Source organism: Vombatus ursinus, unplaced genomic scaffold (genome assembly GCF_900497805.2).
Source record: "Vombatus ursinus unplaced genomic scaffold, bare-nosed wombat genome assembly UNPS02009173.1, whole genome shotgun sequence".
Lineage (NCBI taxonomy): Eukaryota > Metazoa > Chordata > Mammalia > Diprotodontia > Vombatidae > Vombatus > Vombatus ursinus.
The window spans coordinates 937556-962868 of NW_020948951.1; the positions used below are offsets into that span (position 1 = coordinate 937556).

The window sequence follows — 25313 nt, forward strand, 5'->3', positions numbered from 1 at the left end:
CTGTCTCTGCATCCCTCCCTCTACCCTTTAGGGCCCATGCCAGTGACCCTTCCTCCCAGCACCAGAGGCCCCCAGCAGGCAGACGCAGGAACACAGTTCAGGCTCCTTTGTAATTTTTTATTGCCTGAAAAAAAAAATGACTACTTGGAGGCGGGCAGTGGACCCTGAGTGTCATACAGGGCCTTTGAGACCTTCCCAGCCCCAGGAGATTTATGATTGATGGTGGGAACAGTCAGGAACTAGGTCCTACCTCCCCTAAGCTGGGCCAGCAAGGCCCTGGGCCTGCTTCCCAAGGGACAGGGACATTGCTACTCTCCCAGGCCTTAGGGGTGGAAAAGGCCTCAAACTGCTCTTGCCCAGCTATGTAGGCAAAGACTTACTCCTAGGTAGGAGGGGACCCAATCCTCTAGGGAGATCTTGAAAAAGGGGAGAGGACCCAGGTCCACCATTCAGGCCCTTGAGAAAGAACCCTGAGAAAGAAGCAGGGCCATGAGATGCTCTAACTGGCCCAGGTTGGGATCTGTGACTGCCCCCCTAGAGGGGCACTGGCAGCCAGACCAGGAGGTTGTGGCATCTATGTCCGCTTTCGAGTTCGAGACCGGCCTCTCTTCTTGCTTTTGGATTCTATGAGTTTCTGAGACTGGAACTTCAAGGATGCTCTGGTCACTATCTCCCCAGTCTCCTCCTCACTCTCTTCCTCATCTGGGGGAGACATGAGCAAGATGAAGAAGAGGGGTAGGGGACATGAGAACCTTCTCTGCCCCCAGCACACAGATTTCTTGTGCATCTCTCCTTGCCTGTTACTGGCTCCTTGCCTGATACAACCCTTTCCCTACCTACCCCAAGGTTGACTCACCAAAGAAGATGTCCTGGGCGGCAGATGTGGGCACGAAGATGCGGGTGTTGTGAGAAGGAAGCTTCCCTTCCAGGGTGGCATAGAACTGTGGGAGGAAAGGACAGAGTAAAGGGCTGCTGGGGGAAAGAGAAGCAAGGAAAGATGCATTTCTTAAGTGCCACCTTTGTACCAAGCACTGTACTAAGGCCTTTACAAATATCCCCACCGAACAGGGGGGAGGTCCGTCTAGGAATTCAATATCTAGGAGCAGGGGGTATGATGGAAAGAGAAAATCTGGAACAGTTCCCCATTTAGACCCCTTCAGGGCTCCTACCTCCCGCTCAGCAAGCTGGTGCAGTAGATCTGGCACATCGTGTCCTTCCATATCACTCTGAAGTTTGAGCAATTTCTCCTCATTCTGAGCCATGAGGTCCAGCACATAATCTAAGGTATTAGGGTTTAGCTCCTTTTTGCTTTTCTCCTAGGGAATGTGGTTGGAGGGGAACCAAGGTCTCAGGAAGTTTATAGGTGATGCCTCAAAGAGAGGGAGTGACAGGGAGCTTGGGGGTGTCTGTGAGAGACCCTGGGAAAGTGGTGGGGGGAAGGGTTAGGCATCATAGGGTAACATGTTGAAGCTGGATAAATAGGGGACTTGAAGGGGGTGGAGGAGGGATTCACATGTCTGGGACATATACCACTGGAATATGCTGCAATTTTTCGGCCAGGTGCTCCACCCCATTCTTGGCAACCTGCAGTGCCAAAATGGTATTTTGCAGCTTCTCCTTAGCTTCTGCTATTTGTTTCTCCTGGGTGTCCAGATGCTTTTGAAGCTCAGCCATGACCTGGTTGTCCCTGGGTTGGGCAGTGGGGAGAGGGAGGACCAGGTGTGAGGGGCCTTGGGATCACACCCTATCCCCTCCCCCCCAGCACCCTGCTTCCTCCCCGCCTCAGACCTGATGGCCTTGGCCTCCCCGGAGTACTTGAGCTGAGTGAGCTCCTGCTGCAGACGCTGCTTATCTTGTTTGAGCATTGCCAGCATCACTTCATTCTCTTGCTTCAGGGACTCCAGGTGTGCGGATGTCTCACTCTGGGCTAAGAATCTGCTCACCACAAACTGCCCCACCCACCCACATCCACTCACTCAGGGGTACAGATACACCTAGGAGAACCCAGACTGCTTTCCTTCCCGCCTTGTCAGAGACATGGAATAGAAATGGAGTCATTCCCACACATTGGAACATACCGGGTATCTGACCTACCTACCCCCAGAGTCAAAGGGCAAGAGAGGGACAGAGACGGAGACAGATAGAGACAGAGGAAGATCAGTGGCATGAGCCTTGCAGGCTCTTCTACATCTTGTCCAATGTGGAAGGTGCCCCTCAATTTATGGGTGCTTATTTCTTCGCGTGTCTGGGGTCGGGCCCCCAGGGAACCTCTACAGCCTCAAGTTTTCTTCCCCCCACCTGGAGTACCCTCCCTGAGTTAGGTAGGGTGAGTGGGTAACTCACGCTGGGGTCAGATATGCCAGTGGCAACCTTGAGCCTGTCAAATGCAAGCTCTGTCTGATACGTGGTCCATCGACTCTTTAGCTTGTCTGGCTTTGTCCTCTGGGCATCGGTTGAGGTTTCGTCAGAGCGAAGAGGCGCTTGATCTCGCTGCTGGGTCTGTGGATACCAGTGGGTGCCATGGAAGGTAGTGTCCCCAGTTCTGCCACCTTCCTCCCCTGCCTCTTCTGACCTGAGTCCACACACCTTCCTCTCAACCCGCTCATTCTGAAGCTTCTTCTCTTCTGTCCGCTTCCTGGCCTCCATCAGTACCCTGTCTCGCTCCTTCCGATCTTTGAATAAGTTTTCCTCCAGTTTCTGAAGTTCCCTCGGGGGGGGGGGGGAGGTGGCAAGAAGGTCAGAGAGAAGGTATAGGAAGCCCTAGGGGCCAAGCTTCAGGGTTCCTGCCCCTGCAACAGAGGAGGAGGGGCTGCTGCTGACCTACTCAAGGCCCCTGCTCCAGTACCAGCTCAGCCACCAAGAGCTCAGGAGGCTGGATCTACAGGCTTGTTGGGGCTAAGTGCGCCCAGGTGTGATCTGCAATGGCCTGGCCAGGTTGAGGTGAGGTGAGGACCAGAGTGAGGCCATGCCATACCTTGGCAGCATCCCGAGCATCTGTGGCTTGCTGACCCACATTCTGCAGTTCTGAGAACTCACGTCTTAGTCGACTGACTTCACCTTCCATTGCATCCAGTTTGTTCTCAAAGTTCAGGCTCTCCTCCTGGGAAAGAAGGGGAGGGGAGGGCCAGGCTGGAGTGTGAGAGCCAGGGAAGAGGGTCCGCTAATCTTCCCAGATTCTCACCACAGAGCCAAGCCCCCTCCTTAACTTTATCTAGATCTGCAAAGCAATTTCCTTACGATAAGTCCCTACATATAGGACCCCACCACACACATCTAACCCGTTTATATTCATTCTACCCTGCCATTCCCACACACCACACCTGCATGTAAGCCTTCAACTGCAGGTAAACTCGAGTGATGTGTTCTGCCTCATCGGCCTTCAGCCGGGCCTTCTCCAGTCGATTTTCCAGGTTGCGCATGGTCTGGGGGAGAGGTGGCAGTGATCAGTCATGATTCCTCCTCTCTCCAGGTCATTGACCAATTGTGAGCTCTCTGCTCCCATAACCCACCCTGCTTGGATTGGGCAGGGCTTCGTTCCCACCTTTGCCACCTCAGTATCAGTGTCTTGAAATTCATTTGTCTCTAGCTCTCGAAGTGAATACTGCAACTGGAGCTCTTCTATTCGCTGCCGTCTTTGTTCTGCTTCATGTCGAAGGGCATTTAATTGTTTCATCTTCTCATTCAGCCGGTGATCCATAAGGGCCAGGGCTTCCTGGGGGCCAAGATCAGAGGATAGATATAAATGTGTATGTACATATGATACACACAACTGATACATAGCTACACATATCACATATGTGTGCATATCATATGTATATGTGTATATGTGCTATATGTGTATATACAGAAATGTGTGCACATACGATTACAGACAGGTGATACATACACACATGTGTATATGTGTGTACATATGATACAGACAGCTGATACATACATGCATATATCAAATGTGTATATATAAATGTGTGTGTACATATGATACAGACAACTGATATAGACACATATCACATATGTGTATATAAATGTGCATGTACATATGATACAGGCAGCTGATACATACATGCATATAACATATGCACATATATAAATGTGTGTACATATGATTACAGCTGATACACACATACACATATCATGTGTGTATGTATATAAAATGTGTGTATACACACACATGCGTACACATTCTGAGTCAGGATCCAGGACTCAGAAAAGGAGGTTTATAATTATTAAAAGGGCCTCCTAGAAGTCTGGAGGTTGAGGGTCCTGCCATGGCTGAGGCTACCTTTGCAACCTACCTCCCCATTCTTGTTTTTCAGATAAGGCTTTTCCTCCTTCCACTCTCTGATGACCCAATGCAGCACTTTCTCATCACCCTGTGAAGTCAAGAAATCAAAAACATTCCCTACCCTACCTAACCCGCAGGCTTGTTTCCACCACCAGGGAGGGCATCAATAGCAAAGTTCCCCACACAAACACTCCCCTCTTGGAAAAGAAAGGGAAGGAGCCTTGCTTTCCTGACACAGCCTGCTCCCATGACCCAGGTGGCCTTGGTCTAGACCAGCCCAGGAGCTTTCCCCTTAAAGGTCAGTGGAGCATGGGAGTCTCCTTCCCCCCTCCTGCTTCCCCCCACCCTGTCCCCTCTTCTGCTCCCTCCACTCCAGCCCTCACACTGAACAAGTCTGACAGCTTCTGGTACGATATCTTGTTCTCCTCTCGAAGACGTTTAATAGTTTCCTTGTTCTTTTTGATGGTCCACTGAGTGCTCTCATAGAAGCACTTACGTTCGCCCTCTGGGGGCAAAGCACAGTGTGAGTACCCACTATACTGCCACATCCTACTTCCTATCTCCTCCTTTTCCCAACTATCATTCCCATCCTTCAACCTTTGTTGTCCTACCCACAAATACCCCATTTCTTACCCTCTTCCTGAATTTCTCCTTCCATCTCCCCCATCAGCCCACTATTTGCTAATCCTACTCTTCTCTTCACTCCTATGGCCCTCTCCCCAGCTGACCCTGGCTTGATTAGTGCCCTGTTTTTGATCTCTCTCTCAAACTGTGGACTCCCTAAGTTGCCTCTGGTCTGGCCATGACCTCAATATTCTGACCCCAATCTCACCACCCCTTCTTTCTTAGTTCTGGTCACAATCATTCCCTTATCTCTCCCTGAGCCCAACTTCTTTCCAACTCCTCCCCAGTGGCTTAGGCCACCTCAGCTGCCCCTTACCCCCATACACATGCTTACCCAACAACTGGATCTTCCTGTGCAGCTCAGAAATCTGCACGTGAACAGGAGGCTTCACTCCAGAGTGACTGAAATGTGGATGACTCTGTATATGTTTTGCCTGATGCTTTGAGGCTAGCCTTGAGGAGATGGAACGGAGGGAACGGAAAGAACGGGTCTTGGGAAAGGGGGAAGGAGCTGGGGAATGCAGGGGAACCATGTTTAATTTTTTGCAAGGGAGTCTCCTTAGCCTCTGGATGAAGGGTAGGATAGAGCCCTACCCTAGGGGGAAGGGAACAGAAATGACTATGACTGGGGTACAGAAAAAAGAAGATATCTGCCTGGGTTGAGGGAGCAGGTTGTGGCCAAGCCTGTGGGATTTAGAAAATGGGAAGAGTATCCTTGGGAAGTCAGAGAAGGAACTAAGGGGAGAGAAGGAAAAATAAGGATTGGAGGTCCAGGAAGAACAGAGGAGATCTGAGGGCTTATTCCCAGGGTTCAGAGGACTGTCCCAGGACGAGAGGGGACTGTGGGAAAGGCTAGCGCCTGGACATTCCTGGAGGGAGCTCTGCTGTCGCCTGCGGCTCAGATTCGAGGGTCCCTGGGACTCCCACACAGACTAGGTCCAGATGGAGCCTCTCAGCATCTGTCTCCGTTGCTAGGAAACCATCTCCCCCTCCTCCCGCCGTCCGCTACTATGGAAACCGGCCGCGTCCCACGCGATCGTTTCCATTGGCTGGTGCTACGCCACGGGATGGGAAGTGGGACCAGCCTAGAGGCTGGGCGGGGCATGCTGGGAAAGAAGGAATGAGGGAGGGGAGGAAGGTTGGGGTGAAGGGTGGCGGGGGCGGAGGCCCCAGACAACTGCCGTATGATTTCGGACTTATAGTCTCTGGAGATCGGGCCAGAACTATCACTGAAGGCAGGGGAAAAAGATAGGGGGATTTTTCATTCATTTCTGTCTTTTCAACATTAAGTCGCTCCGCTACCAAGATGGCGCCCGCAGCCGCCATTAAGCGTGAGACCCCGGCTCTGACTGTCCTACCCAAGATGGCTGTCATAGCTTGCGATTCCTTTTCGCCACTCTCAACATGGCTACCAAGAGTGGTCGCTACCGCCCCTCTTCCGGGAAGCCAGGATTGGACAGTAGACCGGAAGTTCTGGAGTTCCATGCTTCCGCTTCCTGTTCCTCGCTGGAGCCTGATCGGGCGTGTGCTGGGAAGCAGGGGTGGACAAGAGTGACTTCTGGCTTCGACCCCGGGTGGGCCCACGGGGGGGGGGGGGGGGGGGGAAGCTGATGAGGGCCTACATTTGTGGTGAGTGACCAACGTTGGCTAGGGAGGGGTGTGAGGGACTCCCTTTGACTGGGAGGTCGGGTCTCCCGTTGGTTGGGAGGGGGTGATGAAAGATTCAGAGGAGGGCAAGGGGCTCTCAGTGGCTGAGAGGGGGTTGGGAGTTCCCATTGGCTGAGAAGGGGGCTCCCATTGGCCAAGAAGTAGGTGGGCCCCATTGGCTGGGAGGCGGGTAAGTTAGTGCATGAGGACGATGATCGTCTGCTTTGTGATTGTTATTGTAGTTTGCAACGTAAGAATAGGCATCTCTTTCCTTAGACCCTCACCTCCCATGTGTTTTCTTTCCTTCGTGCCCTAGGAATTGCTGCTGCTTCCTGTACCCAGCACAATGTTTCTGCCGCTTTTACTGCTGCTGCTAAGCGTTGCTACAGCTGCCGTTGAAGTCAAAAGGCCTCGAGGTGTCTCCCTTACCAGTGAGTTCTTTGCAGGAGGCCAGAGGCTAGTTAGGAGGAGGTACCGTGGAGCCTCTAGCAACCCCCTAAAGTCAGTGGAACTGGGGGTTGTAGTGGGAACAAAACCTGGCTTTGCTGAGCATTGTCTAAATTTCCTGTTCTTGGGTGGGAGGCTGGGTAAGAAAAATATGTTTGAGTTTCAAAGCTGTAAGGTTAGTATTTGCACCTAATGTTATGCATTGGTCCACGGGAGACTGTTAGAAACCTTTTGTAGTCAGTGGAGCTTCATTGGGTCCACTGATCTTATGTGGGTAGGAAGCTAAAGTTATTTTGCTTTACTCTCTTCAGATCATCATTTCTATGATAAATCTAAGCCCTTCACCTGCCTGGATGGATCCTCCACTATCCCCTTTGATCAAGTAAATGATGACTACTGTGATTGTCAGGATGGCTCTGATGAACCAGGTGGGAATGAGGGACCCACTGGAGGAGCATAGAAGGGGCAAGAGAAGTCTCCCCTGTGTGGGCCTAACTGCATCTTCAAGTGGGAGGGTAAAGGCTATATATCAGTTGAGAAAGGGGTTCTACTTGGGCTTCCTCTTTTTCTTGTTTATCTTTTGATGTCTTTGTGTTGGTCACTCTTTTGGTCTCTATATGTCTGAGCTTGGTCTAGGCTGTCCACATGGCTGTGAGTTTAACTGTCTCTCTCTTTCTGTTCCTCTATTTCTCCATTAGCATATAAGATGTGTCTTTCTTGGTGCCCATTCATCTGTCTCAGCATCTGTTCATAGCTCCCTTCTGTTTGTATTGGCCTGTCCATTTGTCCATCTGTTGTCTATTTGTCTCTGCATCTTTTCAGATATGCCTTTCATTGTGTCTCTCTCTCTGTTTGCATCCATCCATCTGCCTCTATGTGTCTGTCTACTCATGTGTTAGTCCATCTGGGTTTTTCTGTTGCTGTCAGTTTATCTCTATGTCTGTGAGGATATCTTCCTACCTGTCTGTTTTTGTGTCCACCTGTCTCTGTTCTTTTCTGTCTATATGTCAGTCTTTGTCTGTGCATATATTTCTTAATATGCTTGTCTGTGTCTAGCCGTATGCATCTCTGTTAGTTTATCTACCTGTCCTTCAAACTGCCCATGTCCATCTTTCCATATGTCTCTGCATTTTTCTCTGTATGTCCACATGGGTCTGTCTGCCAATTTGTCTCTATCTGTGTGTCCATCTGGGTTTGTCAGTTTCTGTCTGTCAGATCAACAAGGATTTATTCAGTGTCTGCTATGTGAACCAGGTTAAGTGTTACAGATACAAAGAAAGCCAAAAAAGAAAAAAAAAACCAATCCATGCCCGTGGTCTAATAAAGGAGACGAAATGCAAACTACTACGGACAGACAAGATCTATACAAGGTATATTGGAGATATTCTCAGAGGGAAGACACTAAGTCCTGCTTCAGGAGGACTAGGAAAGATTTCTTGTTGAAAGGAATTTCAGCTGAGATTAGAAAGAAGCCAGGAGATAGAAATGAGGGTGAAGAGAATTCCAGGTATGGGAGACAGTCAGTGAAAATGCCTGGGAGTTGGTAAGTGGACAGTCTTATTTGAGTAACAACAGAAAGGAAGCCAGTGTCACTGCCTTGCAGAGTATGGGTCTGGTAAATGTAAGAAGACCAGAAAAATAGACAGGAGTCAGGTTATGAAAGGCTTTAAAAGCCAAATGGAAGTTTTTATTGTCGATCCTGAAGGCAGTTTGCACATTGATCTCCATGCTTGCTTCTCCATCCCCATATCTCTGTGTCTATCTAGGTCTGCATTTCTTTTTCCTCTGTGTCTATATTTGTGACTCTGTAGGTCTCGTATGCCTTTCTTTATTGCCTGCCTCAGTTTCCCTTTGTCTCTCCATTCTCTGTCCTACCTCTCTGCGTGTTGTTTCATTTTTCACCTTGGATCAGCTTATTTCAGTAGGATGTAATAAATAACTTCTCCCTTTCTCCATCACCGTCAGGGACTGCTGCCTGCCCGGAGGGACGCTTCCACTGTACCAATGCTGGCTATAAGCCCCACTATATCCCCTCGAGCCGTGTCAATGATGGGATCTGTGGTAAGACTCCTTTTAAAGCTGGGCTGGCTAGAGGCCAGGGCTAGGGCAGGTGCCCTGGTACCAGATCTGGTCTCAATGGCTACTCTCTGCTCCCTTCCCTTAGATTGCTGTGATGCCACAGATGAGTACAACAGTGGTGTCATCTGTGACAACACATGCAGGTACGTGGTTGGGCGTTTAGGGGGAGATTCATCTACTACCAACTCCCTTCTCCCTCAGAGGTGCCAGGCCTCCATTCCCAGTCTCAAGAGTGGGCTTAGGTCCTCAAGTATATGCACACACACAGCTATAAGCTTGGGACTGGCACACTCATCATTCTCCCCATATTCAGGATTCCTCAAAGCCAGGCTTAGAACCTACCACCCTTGATGGATGGGGAGTCAGGAAATCCCATTGGAATGCTCTGAGAGGTTTGGTTCTAGGAATTTTGCTTTCCCTTAACCCTTGTGTGATTCCTTTCCATCCACGTTGGTTGCCCACCCAGGGAAATGGGCCGGAAGGAGAAGGAGACTCTGGAACAGATGGCAGAAGTTGCCCGTGAGGGCTTCCGGCTCAAGAAGATCTTGATTGAGGAAGGAAAGAAGGGCCAGGAGGAAAAGCGGGTGAGTCAGGGTGGTGTTTCCACTCTGCTCCATAGGGATTGCCCCCCTCTGGTGAAAGGGTAGGGTTTAAGCATGACCCTTCAATCCTTGGTATCTCTGGGTGTGTCTCCTCACCTGTGAAGTGAGAGAGTTGGCAAAGATGATTCCCGAGGTCCATTTAAGCTAATTCTGGTGATCCCTGATTTTATCAGGAGCCTAGAGGTAGAGGGAGGGGATTAGGGATTATCTTTCTGATGGAAACTGTTGAGTCTCATGTTAGTGTGATCTGCAAGAAGGTCTTGTTCTCCCTCCTAGACCCCTAATCTCCTTGGCTCCTACGTCCCCTTGCTTGGCCCCAAGTTCGTGTCAGAGCAAGGCAAATAGAATTGTGTTTGAGGTGAGCAGACATAAGTCCCTTAATTCCTCCCTTCTCTTGCCTTTGATGAATTGAATCCCTGCTGCTCATCAGAGAGGTTGAATGTCTGTTCCCTTGCGCAGTTCACTTGGTGACTCTACCCTCCGTTTGATTTCTTTATTAAAGATGTAGGCGATTCCCTTTCTAATCCGGACCCATGAGTGCCCAGCCAGTGGGAAGGAGGCAGGAACAGCTTTTCTGTAGCAGGGTTGGTTCTCTGACCTTTGCCCAGCCGGCTCGGGGCAGCTGCTAGTCATAGGGCAGCGAAAAGAGTGGGATTGGCAGGGGATAATGAACTTGGAAAATTATCAGCTTGTAGTAGTAGAGGAATTTAACTTGGAGCCAAATGACTGGGGCTGAGTTTTCTGTCCTGTCCAGGTGACACTGAACAAGGCCTTTCCCCTTTTTGGCACTCAGTTTTCCCCTTAGTAGAATGAGGGGATTGCCTTAGGCAAGGGTGGGGAACCTTCGACCTCTAAGCCACACGTGGTCCTCTGGGTCCTGGAGTTCAGACCTCACAGAACAAGTCCTTTTATTAAGGGGACATCTGTTCTGTGAAGTTTGGATTCAGTCAAAGGACCACTGTTGAGGAGCTCGGGGGCCACAGGTTCCCCACTCCTGTCTTAGATGATCCCTAAAGCTCATTTTACCTCTGCATTTGATTGAATGGCTTGGGATGGGGGTGGGGGGCAGTTCTCCCAGCCTCAGCTACATCCTTGGGCTGCTTGAATGGGAGGAGGTAGCTGTTCCCCCTCCCCTTGGGCCAGCCCTGGGGACTCTGCCCCTGGCCGGCCTGGCCCTCACGCAGGCAGTACTCAAATACTTTCTCTCTTGCACAACCAGAGCAGGCTCCTTGGTTTACAAGAGTCGAAGAAGGCCCTGGAGGAGCAGGTGGCGATGCTGAGAGCAGTGAAGGAAGAAGCAGAGAAGCCCGAGAAAGAATTCAAGGAGCGGCACCAGAGGCTGTGGGAAGGTGACCTCCCGTAAAGGCCTTCCACGGCCCTCGGTTCCACAGGAAGTCCCCTGTGCCCTCTGTCCCAGCACAGGATGGGACGGCGTTTGTTGTTACTGGGCATTGCTAGCCACACTAAGGACCAGTGCTGAGAGTGAGATTGGAGCTGGAGGAGTCAGGGAAGGGAATGGGCGGGAAGTGAGCCTCGGAGGCTGGAGCTTGGTTAGGAAAGGACGTTCTCGGCAGAGACAAACAGGACCAGGGCCTGCGGTGGCGGGGTGGGGGAGGAGGAAGTGCCCCCTTGCTTCTCCACTTCTCCTGACTTTGGGAACAGCCCCAGCTCCCTGCCAGGAGTAATGGAGTAATGGAGTAATGGAGCTGGTTGTGTATGAACAGAGCAGCAGGCGGCAGCCAGGGCCGCGAGGGACCAGGAGCAGGCTGCCAGTGCCTTCCAGGAGCTGGATGACGACACCGATGGAGTGTGAGTCCTGCGGGCTGCAGAGGGTACTGCTTCCTGGAGCCTCCTCCCTGCAGCTCCTGTCTGCTTCAGGGTCCCAGCTCTTTCATAGGAAGAGCAATTTACAGAGACGATCTCAGACCTCCGTGGCTCCCCCCCCCCCCCCGCCCTAGGGAGAAGGGACTGCTTCCAACCTGAAGGCCTTTGGGGGGAGACATGCTCACCTCAGCTCTCAGCTCTGAAGTCATAGCTGCCTTAGATTATGGGACATGCTTTTAGCTTGAGGTTGGCTATCCTGCCTAGGTGTTTAATGATAATGCCAAAAGATTGGCTGAAGACAGGGAAGGTAGCTTTGGTACGGGCTTGAGAAAGTGGCATGTTCTCAGCTCTTCCTGTTATCCCTGAATCTAAAATAGTAACAGGATCATAGAATTAGAGCTAGAAAGAAGGGACTTTAGAGATCACCAAGTCCAACTTGGTCATTTTACAGATTAGGAACTCTGAGGCCCAGCCAGATTAATTGATTTGTCTGGGGTTGTAAAGCTACCAAGTGTCTTAAGGCAGGATTTGAACTCAGGTCTTACTCTGTCTGCCTCTCTGTTCACTGTGCAATACTACCTGACTTCTGAGGTGATTTGAGACCGAGAAAGAATGTAAGTTCTAATTCTGTGAGTAGAAGGTCATGTTTTGGGGAAGTGGTTTATCAGCCTTCGCCAGCTGTCCTCTCCCCTCCACACGCTAAGTAAGCCCTTTCTTACCACTTGCCACTAAGATGAGCACTTCTGTGACGAGCCACTCCCTCATCCTGTCTCACTTTCCAGGATTTCCGTGGCTGAGCTTCAGACTCACCCAGAACTGGACCCAGATGGTGATGGGGCTTTGTCAGAGGCAGAAGCCCAGGTAACCGGGTCGTCACCCCATTAGCTATTCCTGCAGTATGTGCCCATAACCCCCAGCCAGGGTTTCCCAAGGACGAGGTGAAGCTGGGAGGTGAAAGGTAGAGACTAGCTAATACCCTACTCTGAGCTGGCCCTTGGCCACACTCCCCAAGCCTTGTAGGGTCCTTTAGCGGAAGACCCCTAGACAGGACCCAGACGCCTGAGCAGGACTGTTTCCTCCTGTCCCATACCTCCTCGTGGGTGACTTGGTCAGCAGCAGCTCTGCTGGGGTTGGCTAGAGGCACCTTCCTGGCTTGGTGATTGAGTCTTCCCTTAAAGGCCAGCTGGGTAGCTGAACACCCCCCAGGAATGGGGAGGTGGGGGTGCAGACGTGCATGTCCTGCCTACTCTATTGTGGCTGGGCCTAAGGGAGAAATGCCAACCCTGGTAACAGTGGGGTTCAGGTGGGAGCCGTGTGTTCTGTGACGTGTGCACCCATGCCTACTACTCCCGGGGGGTTTGCTGACTGGTGGTGGGTGGGCAGAGGGAGCCTTCTCTCCTTCCTTTAGTGACTCTGCTTCCTGAAGATGCGGCGGGGAGGGGGAAGTTCCCTGGGTAGGCGTTGCCAGCAGGGGGCAGTGCCGGTGCAGGGAGCTCCTCCAGGAAGTCCCCAATTCTGTGTGAGGGGCGATGCCAGCCCATCCTGGGCTGGGGTCTCTCTTGTCTTCCCATCATCCTTGGCTCTGTGGCCTAAATAAGAATCACCCAGGGTTCCTGAAGGGTAGTGATAGAGGCTGAAGCTAGAGGGGGTGGGCAGAGGGCGCTCTGAGCGGCGCCATCCTCCACCCCAGGGCCTCCTCCCTGGTTCTAATTCCAAATCGTCCTAACTGTGTGACCTTGCTTGAGTAACGTAACTTCTCTTGGCCTGTTTTCTTATCTGCAAAATGGGAATACCAAGACTTGCGTGCCCTACTTCACAGCGGGGTTGTAAGGAAGGCCCTTAGCAACCTTTAAGCACTGTCAGAGTAGGTGCTGCTCTTGTCTTCCTCTGCTCCAGGCTCTGCTAGGAGAGGCCTTGCATGTGGATGCTGCCAGCTTCCAAGAAGGCCTGTGGGCAGCCATCAAGGATAAGTACCGGCAGGAGGTGGGTATCCTGGGCCAGGCAGCCGAGGGAAGGGGGACAGGGTCCAGCAGGCATAGGTGGGTGTTGGGGTGGCCTATAGCCAGCAGGGGGAGACAGCAGCGCACGTGGCTGGCCTGAGCTAGACCGAAGGGACTCAGTGACCTCACAAAGGATCCGCCAGCCTGGGGGAGGCAGAGCAGGGGCTAAGATTTCGTTCCCTGGAGCCCATCCATCCCAACCAGCTGGTCCTGGCGGCAGCAGATGCTGCCATTCCTGATTAACAAGGCAGCTGCCACCCTTCGTGCTCCCCACCCACTGTCCTAGCCTGTGGTCACAGTGGCAGTGCCCCCCACCCTCAGGTGATCCCTCGTCTGACAAGAGCCGTGCTCCCTTTGCTCTCCAGTGACTCTGCCTACCCCATTCTGATTCCTCAGGGTCTTTCCCTAACTTAGGGACTTTCTTAACCTAAAAAAGCTAGCCAGTGAGGGGGGGAATCGGAGCCCACAGGCACAAATGACGGAGGGTGTGCTGGGATTGAAGAGGAGGGGGAGGGGATCTCTAGCCTCCAGACCTGGCAGTAGGAAGGAGAAAGCATTGCCTCTGTCCCCTAGGCCCTGCCTCCTGTGCCACCCCTTGCTGAGGCCACAACAGAGAAGATGTTAGAGGCTCCAGAAGAGCCATCCCCATTAGAGGATGAAGGTGAAGGTCCTGGGTTGGAAGAAGAAACAGAGGAGGATGAAGAGGACGAAGAAGAGGAGAACCCTGAGGAGGACAAGGTGCGGCGAGTGGAAGCACGCCTGGGTTCCGAGGAGGCTGGGGGCAGGTGGGGTGTCGAAGTGGAGGTGGGCACTAAAGCTGCTCAGGCTGACTCCAGCTTGGGCGGGGAAAGGCAGGAACATCTCTCCTTCAGGACCCAGGGGAATGGCTTAAAAGGGATGCTGCTCCCTGGTGCTCGGGGGAGGCTGTGGTCGGCTATGCCTGCCCTTCCCCTCCCCCCAGCCCAGCCTGGATCGGCCTTTGTTTGGGCTCAGGGCCTGGGGACCTGAAGCCATGCGGTGGAGGTAAAGGTTCTCGGGGGAGAGAGGTAATAGGGCAGGCCAGGAGTGCATAGCCCAAGTGGTAAAGCGGGGAGCCAGGGGCTTGGGTTCACCTTGTCTGTCACCTCTCCCCTCAGGAGCCCTTGCCCCCACAGTCAGTCAAGGTGGAAGAGGAAGTAGAGAAGGACAAGATGCCTCCATATGACGAGAGAACCCAAGCCTATATTGACGGTATGTGGTGAGGCCTTCAGGGGAGGGGAATGTTTGGAGCTGATCCTTAGCCTGGGACATTTTCTTGTCAGCCAGGATATCCCATGGCCTTTAGGTGATGCTTGGGCTTGTGGTCCACCCCCTATCACAGGGGGTCATCCTTTCCTGGGGGGGGGGCCTCGTCTAGCATCAAGGTTCTAGACCATGGGGATTTCCCCCACCCCGTGGACTTCCCTTCATGTTTGTCTCGAAAATATTGGCCATCCACTACGTACAAATTTATGCCCACGCCAGAGGTGCGCCCTTCTGTCAGGAAGCCTAGGTTCCATTTCTGTTCCCAGATGATAAGTCAGCTCATATTGCAGGCATTGACACCTGCTCCAGGTCCAGGGAGTGGATTTGACAGGTAGATCTGGAGGAGCTTGGAAGTGGAGGAGAGATTGCTGGGAGTTTCCTGGAAGAGGTGGGCCTTGTACTTCAGTCTTAGAGGATTTGGCAGAAAGGGAGGGCGTTGTCAGAGGCCAAGAGGCAGAAAGGAGGCTTCCTGTTGTGCTCGGCAGGGATGAGAAGGCGGCTAGTGAGAGAGAAAGTCAGAGCAGCCTGTGGCCAGGCTTGGAGGACCTTGAGCTGGAGGCTGAAGGTTTGAGCAGTTAGGGCATTACCATAGGAGTTTTTGAGAAGGGGGTAATGTTGTAAAAGTAGTACTTGGGAAGATGGAAATTATAGCATCATAGGATATCTGAACTGGGGGCAGGGAACTTTAAAACAGGATTTTAGGAAGATGAGAAGGACCTTGGCAGCCACCTGTTCCTGCCCTCCCGGTTTTACAGATGGCAGGAAGAGAGAGTAGCTTATCACCGTGAATTCATGGCAAGGCCAGCACCAGAAACAAGGCTTCCTGCTCCTGGTCCAAGGCTCTTATGTTATGAATGTGAGGTGATGAGTGCCCGAGAGTGACTGATTTCCAATGTTCTTGGCTAGGCTGGCATGCCCACGAGTTGACATGACTAGGGTTATTGCCGCCCTTTCTGAGGGTGGCCAGGAGATGACTTGGATCATCCTGGGGGCTGGCCTTTTGGAGTGGAAAGTGAGGAATTGAGGAATGGTCCTCCTACTGCCCCAGCTTGGCTTCTTGGAAGGTTCTGGGTCAAGTCTAGGCTTCATGTATAACCTCAGGGAGGTGGATAGGGGAGGAGTCAATGGGGTACTGGAAAGGTTGACCAGCTGTCCATGGGGAGGACTCCTCATCCCTAAGTGTACTGGATAGTATTGCGCTGTGGAGCCTAGAACCAGGACTGTAGACACCCTCCCTGAGGTTGGGAAATACGTCTTCCTTATAGAGAGTCCCAAGTGGAACTGACCCAAGAAAATCAGAAGGCAGGAATAGGTGAGCATGTCCAGGCGGGGGACGCCCATGCCTAGCCTGTGGCCCTAGCTGGTTCTCTAAGTTCCTTCCACAGCAACCCTACCACCTGTAGCTAAGGAGCTGACATCTTTTTGCTCTCTCAGAAAGGGCCCTGACCTGGTGGTTGTACCTTTGTAAGTTCCCTCTTGGCCCGGCCCATCAAAAGGGAGCCACCAGCACCAAGCTCAGGGTGTGAGGGCCTCAGATTGGACCTGGGTGGTGCTTAGCCCTGATTCTCGCTTTCTCTACTACTTACTAGCTTTATGACCTGAGACAAATCACTGCGCTTACAATGAGGGTGTTGTCCTGGCTGACCCCTAGAGTCCCTTAGAGATACACAGGAGGCAGTGTGCGTAGGAAGGGATGTGTGTATGACTCTTGTTCCTTCCCGTCCTCAGTGATGCATCTGCTGCCCTCAGTGTATCCCCAGAGTCTGAGCTGGAATGCCCGTGTCTGATGGCCCAAGACTGGAGAGCCTAGAATAGGTTGGGGGACAGCGAATACAGATGGTGCTGGTACAGATGTACACAGTGAAGCAGGGTCAGACCGGTCCCTAAGACTCTTCTCTGGGAAGGAAGTGAGGCCCGCTTCCCCTCTCTCACAACAGGTTATCCCCACACCTCCACCCTCCCCAGTCAGTCACTGGGGAGAACACTGCTTCTGCCTACGGAGATGTCAAAACAGCTCTTTGATGCACACAGCTGCTGGGTGCAGTCACTTGAAGACAGTGGGGGACTTTTCTCCGGCTGCTGGCCAGATCCAGGGTCTCCACAACTGAAGAAAGTTGTTGAGGAGAGCCAAAGGGGATTGGGCCTGACCCTGAATGTGTGTGGGGGAGCCTCTTAGGGGTGTGGCCTCGGTGTCCCCAGTTCCCCTTTCCTGCCTCCCCATGGGCCACTAGGCTTGTTTGTGAATCTTTACCAGGCACTGTGGTACCAGCAGTGGGTGAGGGAGGAGCCAGCAGGGTCCCCTGGGAGGCCTACACTGAACAGAGCAGAGAATTTTCTAGGCCTCCTGCTGAGAAGCCCGGATTGGCCAAAATCCAGGCACTAGATATGCCTCAGGTGGTAGGCTGGGGCACCTGCACTGGGGCTTCTCACCCAGGCTGATTTCCATCCATGCCCTGTGCTTGCTGGAACTGGGACAGTTCAGAGGGTTGTTCTGAGAAGACCTTGCTGCCTCTGCTCCTGAGACCTAAAACTAATACTCCCATGAAGATAGGGGGTGGGCTTTTTTCAAGCCCCCTGCTCTCCTGGAGCCATAATTCAGCCTAGACAAAAGACCTCTGGGCTGAGCATTTCTGTCAGCTCAGGTGGTAGCTGAGGCTGTGGCGCCCAAGGCACTAGAAAGGAGACAGCCTTTAGCCGAGCCTCTTTTGAGCAGTGTCACACACGGTGGTTCCCAAGAGAGGGAGCTTGTGGGCGTGTGCATGGGTGCCTAAGCATTCTGTGAGTATGAGCATAGAGTTTTGTTGTGCATCCATCCTGTATTGTGTGCATGGGGATGAGTGAGTGAAACCTGCCATCTTGCAGAAGGTGTGTTTGTGGATTTGGAGTTCAGCGTTCCTTTGGGAGGGGGCATCTGCATGCACACTGAGGAGACTGGCATTTGTGTGGAGTTCTAAGTATGTGGTGGTATGTTCATGCTCACGTGTGGTCCCTCAGATGGGAGTGGCTTCAGGGTCAGAAGATTTAGAGCTAGAAAGGTCTCCCAGCCCAGCCTTCCCAGTTTACAGTGGAGGCAGCTGAGGCCAGGGCGAGAATGGGACTCATTCCAAGGTCACACGGGTAGTGAGTGGCCGAACCAGCATTTGACCTCCTGCCTTCTGACTCACTGTGTGTGTGTCTGTGTGTCTCTGTGTGGTGATCCTGAGAGTGTGAGGAAGGCGTCACGTGATTCTTCTCAGGGAACATACTGTTTCTACTTCCTGGGGAAGGGAAGAGTAAGGCCAGTCATGGGAGTGGGGAGAAACCCAGAACTGAGGGTGTAACAGGAGACGCATGGTTTTCACAGTTCTCTCCCACTGCTGAGAGTGCCAGGGTCTTTTGCCTGAGATGAGGCCTTCTTCTGGTAAAGGGAGCCTGGGGCCCAGGGAGAGGGGCAGAGTTATCAGGATTGGGGTGGGAGGGAGGCCCTGGCTTTGCTGTCCTGGATGACTTGATTAGGACCCTTTGGGAGTCTGATGCATTGGGATGTGCCCTGGGTGCTGCCTTGCTGCCACAGGGTCAGCACGTTGGGGGCCCCAAAAGGCAGCTGCAGTGTGGGGAGAGGGGCCCCGCACTATGGGAGGTGAGTGAGTCCTAGTCTGAGGCTCAGATAGCTTTGAGTCTTTGTCCTGTTTGTTACCTATATTTCTATGCTCCTTTGCTCTGGTGTCTTGAAATAGTAGAAAGAGCCCTGGGTTTGGAGTTCTGGGACCCATGTTCAGATCCTAGTTCTGCAGCCAGGAATAGCTGTGTGAGTTTGGACAAGTGACCTGACCTCTCTGGGCCTAAAATATGAGAGTATAGACGCCACAGGGCCACATCTGGCTGGCTACCTGTTGTTGCTTAGCCCCTTGAGCTAACAATGGGATTTAAAAATGTAAAAAACCCTTCTCAGCTTGCTGACCCCATACCAGATGCTCCTTAGGAGCCTTTCAAGCCTAGGATTGCCTCCCTCGAGATACTGAGTAAGGAGAAGGAGATGATCTGATGTTGGCCCCAGCCCACCATCTCTGGGTGTTTTGTGCCTTCCAGCGGCCCAGGAAGCTCGGGACCATTTTGAAGAAGCTGAAAAGTCATTGACGGAGATGGAGGAGTCCATCAGGTAGCTTCCTGGTCAGGGCCTGGAAGGGAGGCTGGCCCTGTAAAGGATGGAGTGGGAAGGCAGGATTGGGGTGCCGGCGGGTGGTGAACTCCTTAGAAATGCTTTAAGAGAAACCTTAATTCCCCCCCCCCCCATCCCTTGTGAAACAGAGCTTGCCTCCCTCCCTCCTCCCTGTCCCCAGGCCTGGGACAGAAAAGGAACAGACACCCCTACACTGCCATCACAGGCCACGCCACCTTCTCTAGCATTGAGTACCATGCTGTGTGCCGGAGAGATACAGACGAGACAAGCTGCAGGATTTGCCCTTGTAGAACTTAGAGTCCATTAGGGCTTGAGACAAAGATGCACACAGCTTAGGTACAGAAGGGTGCCCATGAGTGACCACTGATCTCTGCAATCCTAGGGGAAGGAGCTGCAGTCACTTAGGCCTTTTGATCCCTTGGAGGACTTCACCATGGATTAGGGCTAGGCGTGAACAGAGGGCCTCTTCTGCTCAGTATATTTGTCCTGGATGCTTTGCCTTTCTGTTATCCATTTTTTCCTCTTGGTTCCCATGGGGCAATCTACCCTTCCACCAAACCGTCCTCTGGGAAGTGGGGCAGGAAATAGCAGGCCTCTGTTATAGGGAGGGAAACTCCATCTTACCGTGCAGTAAGAGTACTGAGGGGCTGCGGACAAAGTGGATGCTAGGCACTGGGTCTCGTAACTTCACTGATGTGGCCTGAGCCCAGGGCTTAATACCCTTGTGGAGCTGTGATCGGACCCCCATGGGGGGCAGGGGAGGGAGCAGAGACACACAGATATGCTCCACAGGAGGGACAGCTGCAGAGTACTGTGGGGAGGAGCTTAAAAGCTCCTCTCTGGTGCCTTGAGACAAGGCATTAACAAGGGCCCTCCCAGATGTCCTCAGCCTAGCTGAGCTGCTATGGCAGGGGGATGGGGATGGAGGAGAGCCCAAGCCCTGGGATTTGGGGCTGGGGCTCTGTCCTCTCCTCCTACCACCTCCAGCAGGGCCCCAGAGTCCCAGTAATTGAGGGTAGCCTTGGTTACAGGGAGGTGCAGAGGTGGCTTCAGTGAGGAGTCCTGTCCCTGATGATAGAGAGAAAAGGATGGTGGCTCCCTGGGGGCCCCTGCGTCAGAACTGGGCTGGGGGGAGGGAAGACAATGACTTGACCAGCTGGATTGGAACCCTGTTCATTGTGGAAGACCAGGGGACCCAGAGGCCTAAGTCACATGGCCTGAATTTGGCGTGGGGGGAAATCATAAAATTTAGGATTTGAGGGGCTCTAAAAACATAGCAGAAGGGGACCTTCAGGCATAAAACGACCTTAGACTTTGGAATGTGATTGCTGCAAAAGACAGGGCGTTTTACCAGTGAGGAATTGGGTCTAGAGAAGCGTGTAAAGGACCTGGCCAGAGTCTAAACCCAGGTTTTAACCCCAAATCTGGCCCTCATTTCCCCCCGCCCCCAGTGTCTTGCTGATCATCACTTTGGCATCAGGGAGGCTCCCTGACCCAATGTGGGCTGCCCTCCCACCCATCCTTCCTACTGTCCCACTGCAGGAACCTGGAGCAAGAGATGGCTCTGGACTTGGGTTCCAATGGGGAGTTTTCCTACCTGTTTGGACAGTGCTATGAGTTGTCCACCAATGAGTGAGTGCCTGGGGACTGGCAACATCTCTGTGCTGCATTTAAAGAGGAGGAGATCCAAGGGAGAGAGACCCCGGGGGGTCTTACAGGGCCCTTGAAGGTGGGAGGGCAGAGCAGACAGTGGGAAGCCTGGGGTTCAGCACTATGGCAGGGGTTAGAGTGACTCTGAAGGTGGATTCTGAATTGGGGGCCTCTGGTCTTGGTGGGGAAGAAAAAAGAGGGAGAGCTGGGGATGAGGCCTTCTCTTATTCCTGCTGACATACCATTCTGGTTATTAATATCTTGTCTCAGAACCTGGGGTTGGGAATAAAACCCCAAGAGGGGAGATCATGTGTGTGCGCGCACCCAGATCCTAGGAGTGGGATCTTGGGGAAAGAGCCTCCAGGAGGGGACATCTGAGAAGGAGGGCGTAGGCTGCTTCCATGAGGAGTAGGATGGCTGCTGGTTGCTGGAGAAGATCTCAGCCTAGTATTTGGGCAGGCCCTGGCACCCCTACCCTGGGTCACATTTGCCCACTTCTGCCTCTGCAGGTATATCTATAGACTGTGTCCCTTCAACCGAGTCACCCAGAAACCTAACCATGGTGGTTCTGAGACCAACTTGGGGTGAGTGTCCTCCCTTCCTCAGCCTTATTTCCCACTGCCCCACCACCACCATGTCCGAGGACCCTCTGCCTCCCACCTCCCCCGCATGCCCCTGGATCTCAGTCTGCCTTCTCTCCCTACAGCACATGGGGGTCCTGGGATGCGTCAGAGGAGGAGAAATTCCGCATCATGCATTATGAACATGGGACAGGTTGCTGGCAAGGCCCCAACCGCTCTACCAAGGTGAGAGCCATGGGAGTTGGGGGGGTGGGGAGAAGAAGCCAGAGTCCCAGTGGACCCTCCCCCTCCACTGACATCCCTCGGGTTTGGGGGGATGGGCTCTCTCAGGTGAAGCTGGTATGTGGGAAGGAAACTGTAGTCACGAGTGCCACAGAACCAAGCCGATGCGAGTACCTGATGGAGCTGGTCACCCCAGCTGCCTGCCAGGAGCCGCCCCCAGAGTTCCCAGGGGATCCTGACCATGATGAGCTCTAAGCCCCCCAGGTATGGCTGGCCCTGCCCTGCTCCCCCTCCCCCCCAATCTGGGAGGCCATGTGCCAGAGAAAAGCCCTGCTAGTGGAAGCCAGGTCTGTTCATCATTCCTACCCATGTCGACCTCAAAGGAGGTTGGGCAAGTCCCTAGACTGATTTCCCATCTACACACTAACTCCCTGGGCCTGGGCTGCTTCCTTCCCCAAGCCCTCCCTGTCTCTTCTTGCCCCACCTGGGGCAGCTGCTTCCAGGGGAGTGGAGTGTGGGGCCAGCCCCCAGTAATCACCTTTCCCATTCTTTCCTGAAAAATCCCAGGGGAGAAGTTAATACCTCCAGGACCTGCACACACATCTCCCTCCCAACCCTGACCCAGGATATGTGCCCCTGCCCACCATGGCTCTTTGGGGGCCAGTGCAGGGGGCTCTGCCCCCTGAACCTTCCTCCTTGGAAGGCTCACCATCTTGATGAAGACCACGAGGCTGCCTTTGATTGGGGAAGCCTCACCCATCCCCTCTGGTCTAGCTGCTCAAGTGACTGGGACACTTTGCCTGCCCGATCCCCCTCCCATGTTGGCAGCTCCACCCACTGATGGGTGACTTGATACCCTCTCACCCTGGCCGTGCTTCGGGCCCAGCTGGTACAGCTCGCTACATAGCCAGTGAGCAAGACCTGCTTGGGTGGGAGATCCTGACCTCACTGTGACCTCAACACAATAAACTCAGATCCTTCCCCATAACTCCAAGTTGGCTCTCTTCATTCTTGATGCTGGAGGAGGGACGGCTGGGGCAGGGAGGGGAGAGGGGTCCTGGGCCCCCCACTGCTGACAGGCCCCACTGTGTCTGAGTTCAAATCCTGCCTCAGACCTGTGGCAGATCACTTAGGCTGTCTTAGCCCTGGTTTCCTCCTCTGTAAAATGAAGATAGTAATGTTACCTTTACAACGTGCTTTGTTGCAAACCTTGATATGGAAATGCTGCTGGCTGTTAGTACTACCCCAGCCCAGAGTCTCTGGCTGCCTTCCATCCCACTGAGAATGGCCTCCTCACACACCGTAGATGGGACAAAGCACAAGTATTTTATCCCCATTCTAGAGATGAGGAAATGAGAGTACAAGAAGACTCTCCAGGCTGGGCCTTGCTCACAATCACACAGTCCTAAGTGTCTGAGGTGGGATTCAGACTTTGGTTTCCTCATGTCAGTCCCAGTTCTTTCTATAGCAGGGCATTAACCTTAAATGGAGGAATATGACAGCTGTCCAATGCATGAGACACCACCCCTCCACTTCCCCCACCATACACACTCAAAAGTACCACTACATGGGCTCAATCTCACATATACACACCCATGGACAAACAGATATGCTGCATCTCTCGAATGTACATTCAAACACCAACAGACGTGTTCAATCTCACACACACAGACCCCCAAAACCCATAAGATTCTGAACTTTTATTTTCTGGCATGAAAAGTACAAATAATCCAACGATTCCATGTAAAAGTCTGTTACAGCATCAGGCCTGTAATCCCATAATAAATAGTCTAAACTCAACGCAAAGTGTTTTTTTTTTTCTTTTTACAGTTTTTTTTTTGATCCTCCAACATTTACTCTGTCATGATTTGAAACCATCCGAATAAATAACAGGATGAAGTGAGGAGGAGTGGGCAGAGCCCTCTCCTGCCTGCCAGCCCCCTCCAGGGATGTGGAAGACCAGGGGCCCCCTCCCCTCCCCTCTGAGGGAAGGAGGGGGCCTGGCCATGGGAGCCTGGCTGAGTTTAGTTTAGTTTTAGAAAAAAATATCCCAAGCTGTGTGGGTGGGGAGGGGATGGGGAGAGCCAGGCTGGGGGGAGGGGGCTCTGCCTGGGGAGTGGGAGTTTGGGGGAGGGGGGAGCGGGGAGGGGGCACCTCTCTCTCCTGCTCAGCAGAGCCCGGCCCTCAGGGCCTCCGCTGCCCCCCCCCAAGCCCCCAGCCCGCCCTTATTGCTCCGAAAAGCCTCAGGACACGCTGCACACACGTGTGCACATAGGTGCTCACACGTGTCAAGGGCGGAGGGGGAAAAGCCCCAAGAAACAGGGGGAGAGAGGAGGGGAGAGCAAAGGGCCAAGGGGGGGGACGCCTGGGGCTGGGCCTGGGGGGGGTAGGGGGGGCCTCTCCTATCCCTCCTTCCCTCAGGGTCCACCCTGCTCTGGGTCTGGGGAGAAGGAGGGTGGGGTTAGAAATTTCACAAGAATAAATAGATCCGTGTAGATAAACAACAAGCTTAAGTCTTCACCAGCTAATAGAATGAGGACTGAAAAAAGTACCCAACAAGACAAGAGCAAAATCATAGAGCACATCGAAAAACCCCACAGAAGAACCGTCCGATCCTGCCACCCACCCGTTGCCCACCCGGGCCGGCCTGGGCGCTGGGCCCCCGCCAGCCACTCTCTCCAGTTACTCCGAAGAATTCTGATCCAACTACACTTTTGTTCCCTTGGATAAATAAATTAGGCATAAACCACTTCTCAGCAAATTAAAAAAATCTGTCCTTTAACTTGTGGATAGGATGAAGGAACAGAAATATACACAAATGTCCTCACGCGGCCGGAATAATAATAAATAGTTAAGTTAACAATAAGTTAAAACTACAAGAAGCTAAATTCTGCAAAAAGGTGTAGTAAGAGTTATTGGTGCCAGTTTCTCTCTCTCATTTTTATAGGTTTTTTTTGTTTGTTGTTGTTTGCTTTTTTGTGGTTTTTTTTGTGGTTTTTTTGTGTTTTTTTTAGTTTTTAGTTTTTTTTTTTTTTAATTTTTTTTTCTCGCAGCAGAAGCTCCACAGACACCTACAAACACTGGGGGAGCACAGGACGGTGGGAGCGCAGGGAGGGGGTCCAGGCCCCAAACTAACGCCTAACGGGAAACAAGGAAGAAGCTTGACTTGGGTGAATGGTGTCTCACTGAACTGAGGCTGAGCTGGGCTGCCCCAGCTGGGGAGAACGGAGCCCGCAGACCAAGGGGGCCAGGGCCAGGCCACGGTCTTCGATTTTGTTGAAACGAAAAAACAGAAACTATAAATGCACATTCCAGACTGGATGGGAGGTGGAGTGGGGGGAGGAGGAAGGATGGAGGGGATGGGGAATGAGGATCTTTCAGGGGTGGGATGGGCAAGGATCAGGGCCTGGGCCTGGGGGCTGCCTCAGTTTCCCTGAACCAAGGAGAGGTTTGGGAGGGACCTAGGTGAGTGTCAGGGTGGGTAGAGGAGGTCAGGTGTGTCTACTTCCCTCTTTGTATTGTTCCCAGAAGATGGGTTTGGATGGGAGGGTGGGGCCAGCTCAGGCCCCCACAGCACCAGGGCCAGGGCTTGTCCACTGCGGGATAGGGAGGGATGTTGGCTGCCCAAGGTCTAGGGGACAGTCTCACCACCTGCCTCCCATGGAGAGGCAGGGCTCCTGTGGCCCGGCCCCATGATAGGGCGAATAAGGATGGAAGATTAGTGTCTAGACCAGGACTGTGTAGCTGAGGGGAGTGGCCGGCACTGACCCTATGCCTTTGGGACCACAGGGTTTGGGGGATGAGCTCCCTCCCATCCTGACTCCCACTGGTTACAGGGAGGTACAACTTTCTTCCCAAACAATATGGTCATTGCTCCCACAGCCCTGACCCGGACTAGGGCTGAGATCTGGG

At 52.9% G+C, this 25313-nt stretch overlaps 2 protein-coding genes across 3 annotated transcripts; one reads left to right on the forward strand and one right to left on the reverse strand.

Annotated features, from left to right (window-relative positions):
- Nucleotides 1-133: 133 nt before the first annotated feature.
- Nucleotides 134-5872, reverse strand: CCDC151 (coiled-coil domain containing 151). The gene is made up of 13 exons (XM_027851250.1): nt 5241-5872; nt 4666-4787; nt 4293-4370; nt 3542-3712; nt 3321-3422; nt 2976-3100; nt 2587-2710; nt 2344-2499; nt 1789-1949; nt 1531-1687; nt 1170-1316; nt 857-941; nt 134-702 (listed from the first exon to the last, which is right to left on the reverse strand). The coding sequence occupies exons 1-13, from the start codon at nt 5437-5439 to the stop codon at nt 575-577; spliced, it is 1755 nt and encodes a 584-aa protein (XP_027707051.1). The 5' UTR covers nt 5440-5872; the 3' UTR covers nt 134-574.
- A 497-nt stretch (nt 5873-6369) lies between these two features.
- On the forward strand, nt 6370-22395 carry PRKCSH (protein kinase C substrate 80K-H). Of its 2 annotated transcripts, XM_027851052.1 has the most exons (18): nt 6370-6480; nt 6870-6984; nt 7312-7428; nt 8966-9061; nt 9165-9222; nt 9546-9663; nt 10901-11030; nt 11406-11490; nt 12288-12366; nt 13402-13488; nt 14079-14243; nt 14642-14735; nt 18858-18927; nt 20491-20580; nt 21108-21182; nt 21305-21404; nt 21510-21665; nt 21969-22395. In XM_027851052.1, exons 2-17 carry the CDS (start codon nt 6900-6902, stop codon nt 21654-21656), a joined length of 1596 nt encoding a protein of 531 aa, XP_027706853.1. In that variant the 5' UTR covers nt 6370-6480; nt 6870-6899; the 3' UTR covers nt 21657-21665; nt 21969-22395. The 2 variants fall into 2 exon arrangements, with proteins under 2 accessions (XP_027706853.1, XP_027706854.1); XM_027851053.1 differs by lacking the exons at nt 18858-18927; nt 20491-20580; nt 21108-21182; ... (1 more) ...; nt 21510-21665; nt 21969-22395 and adding an exon at nt 16727-18175.
- Nucleotides 22396-25313: the final 2918 nt, after the last annotated feature.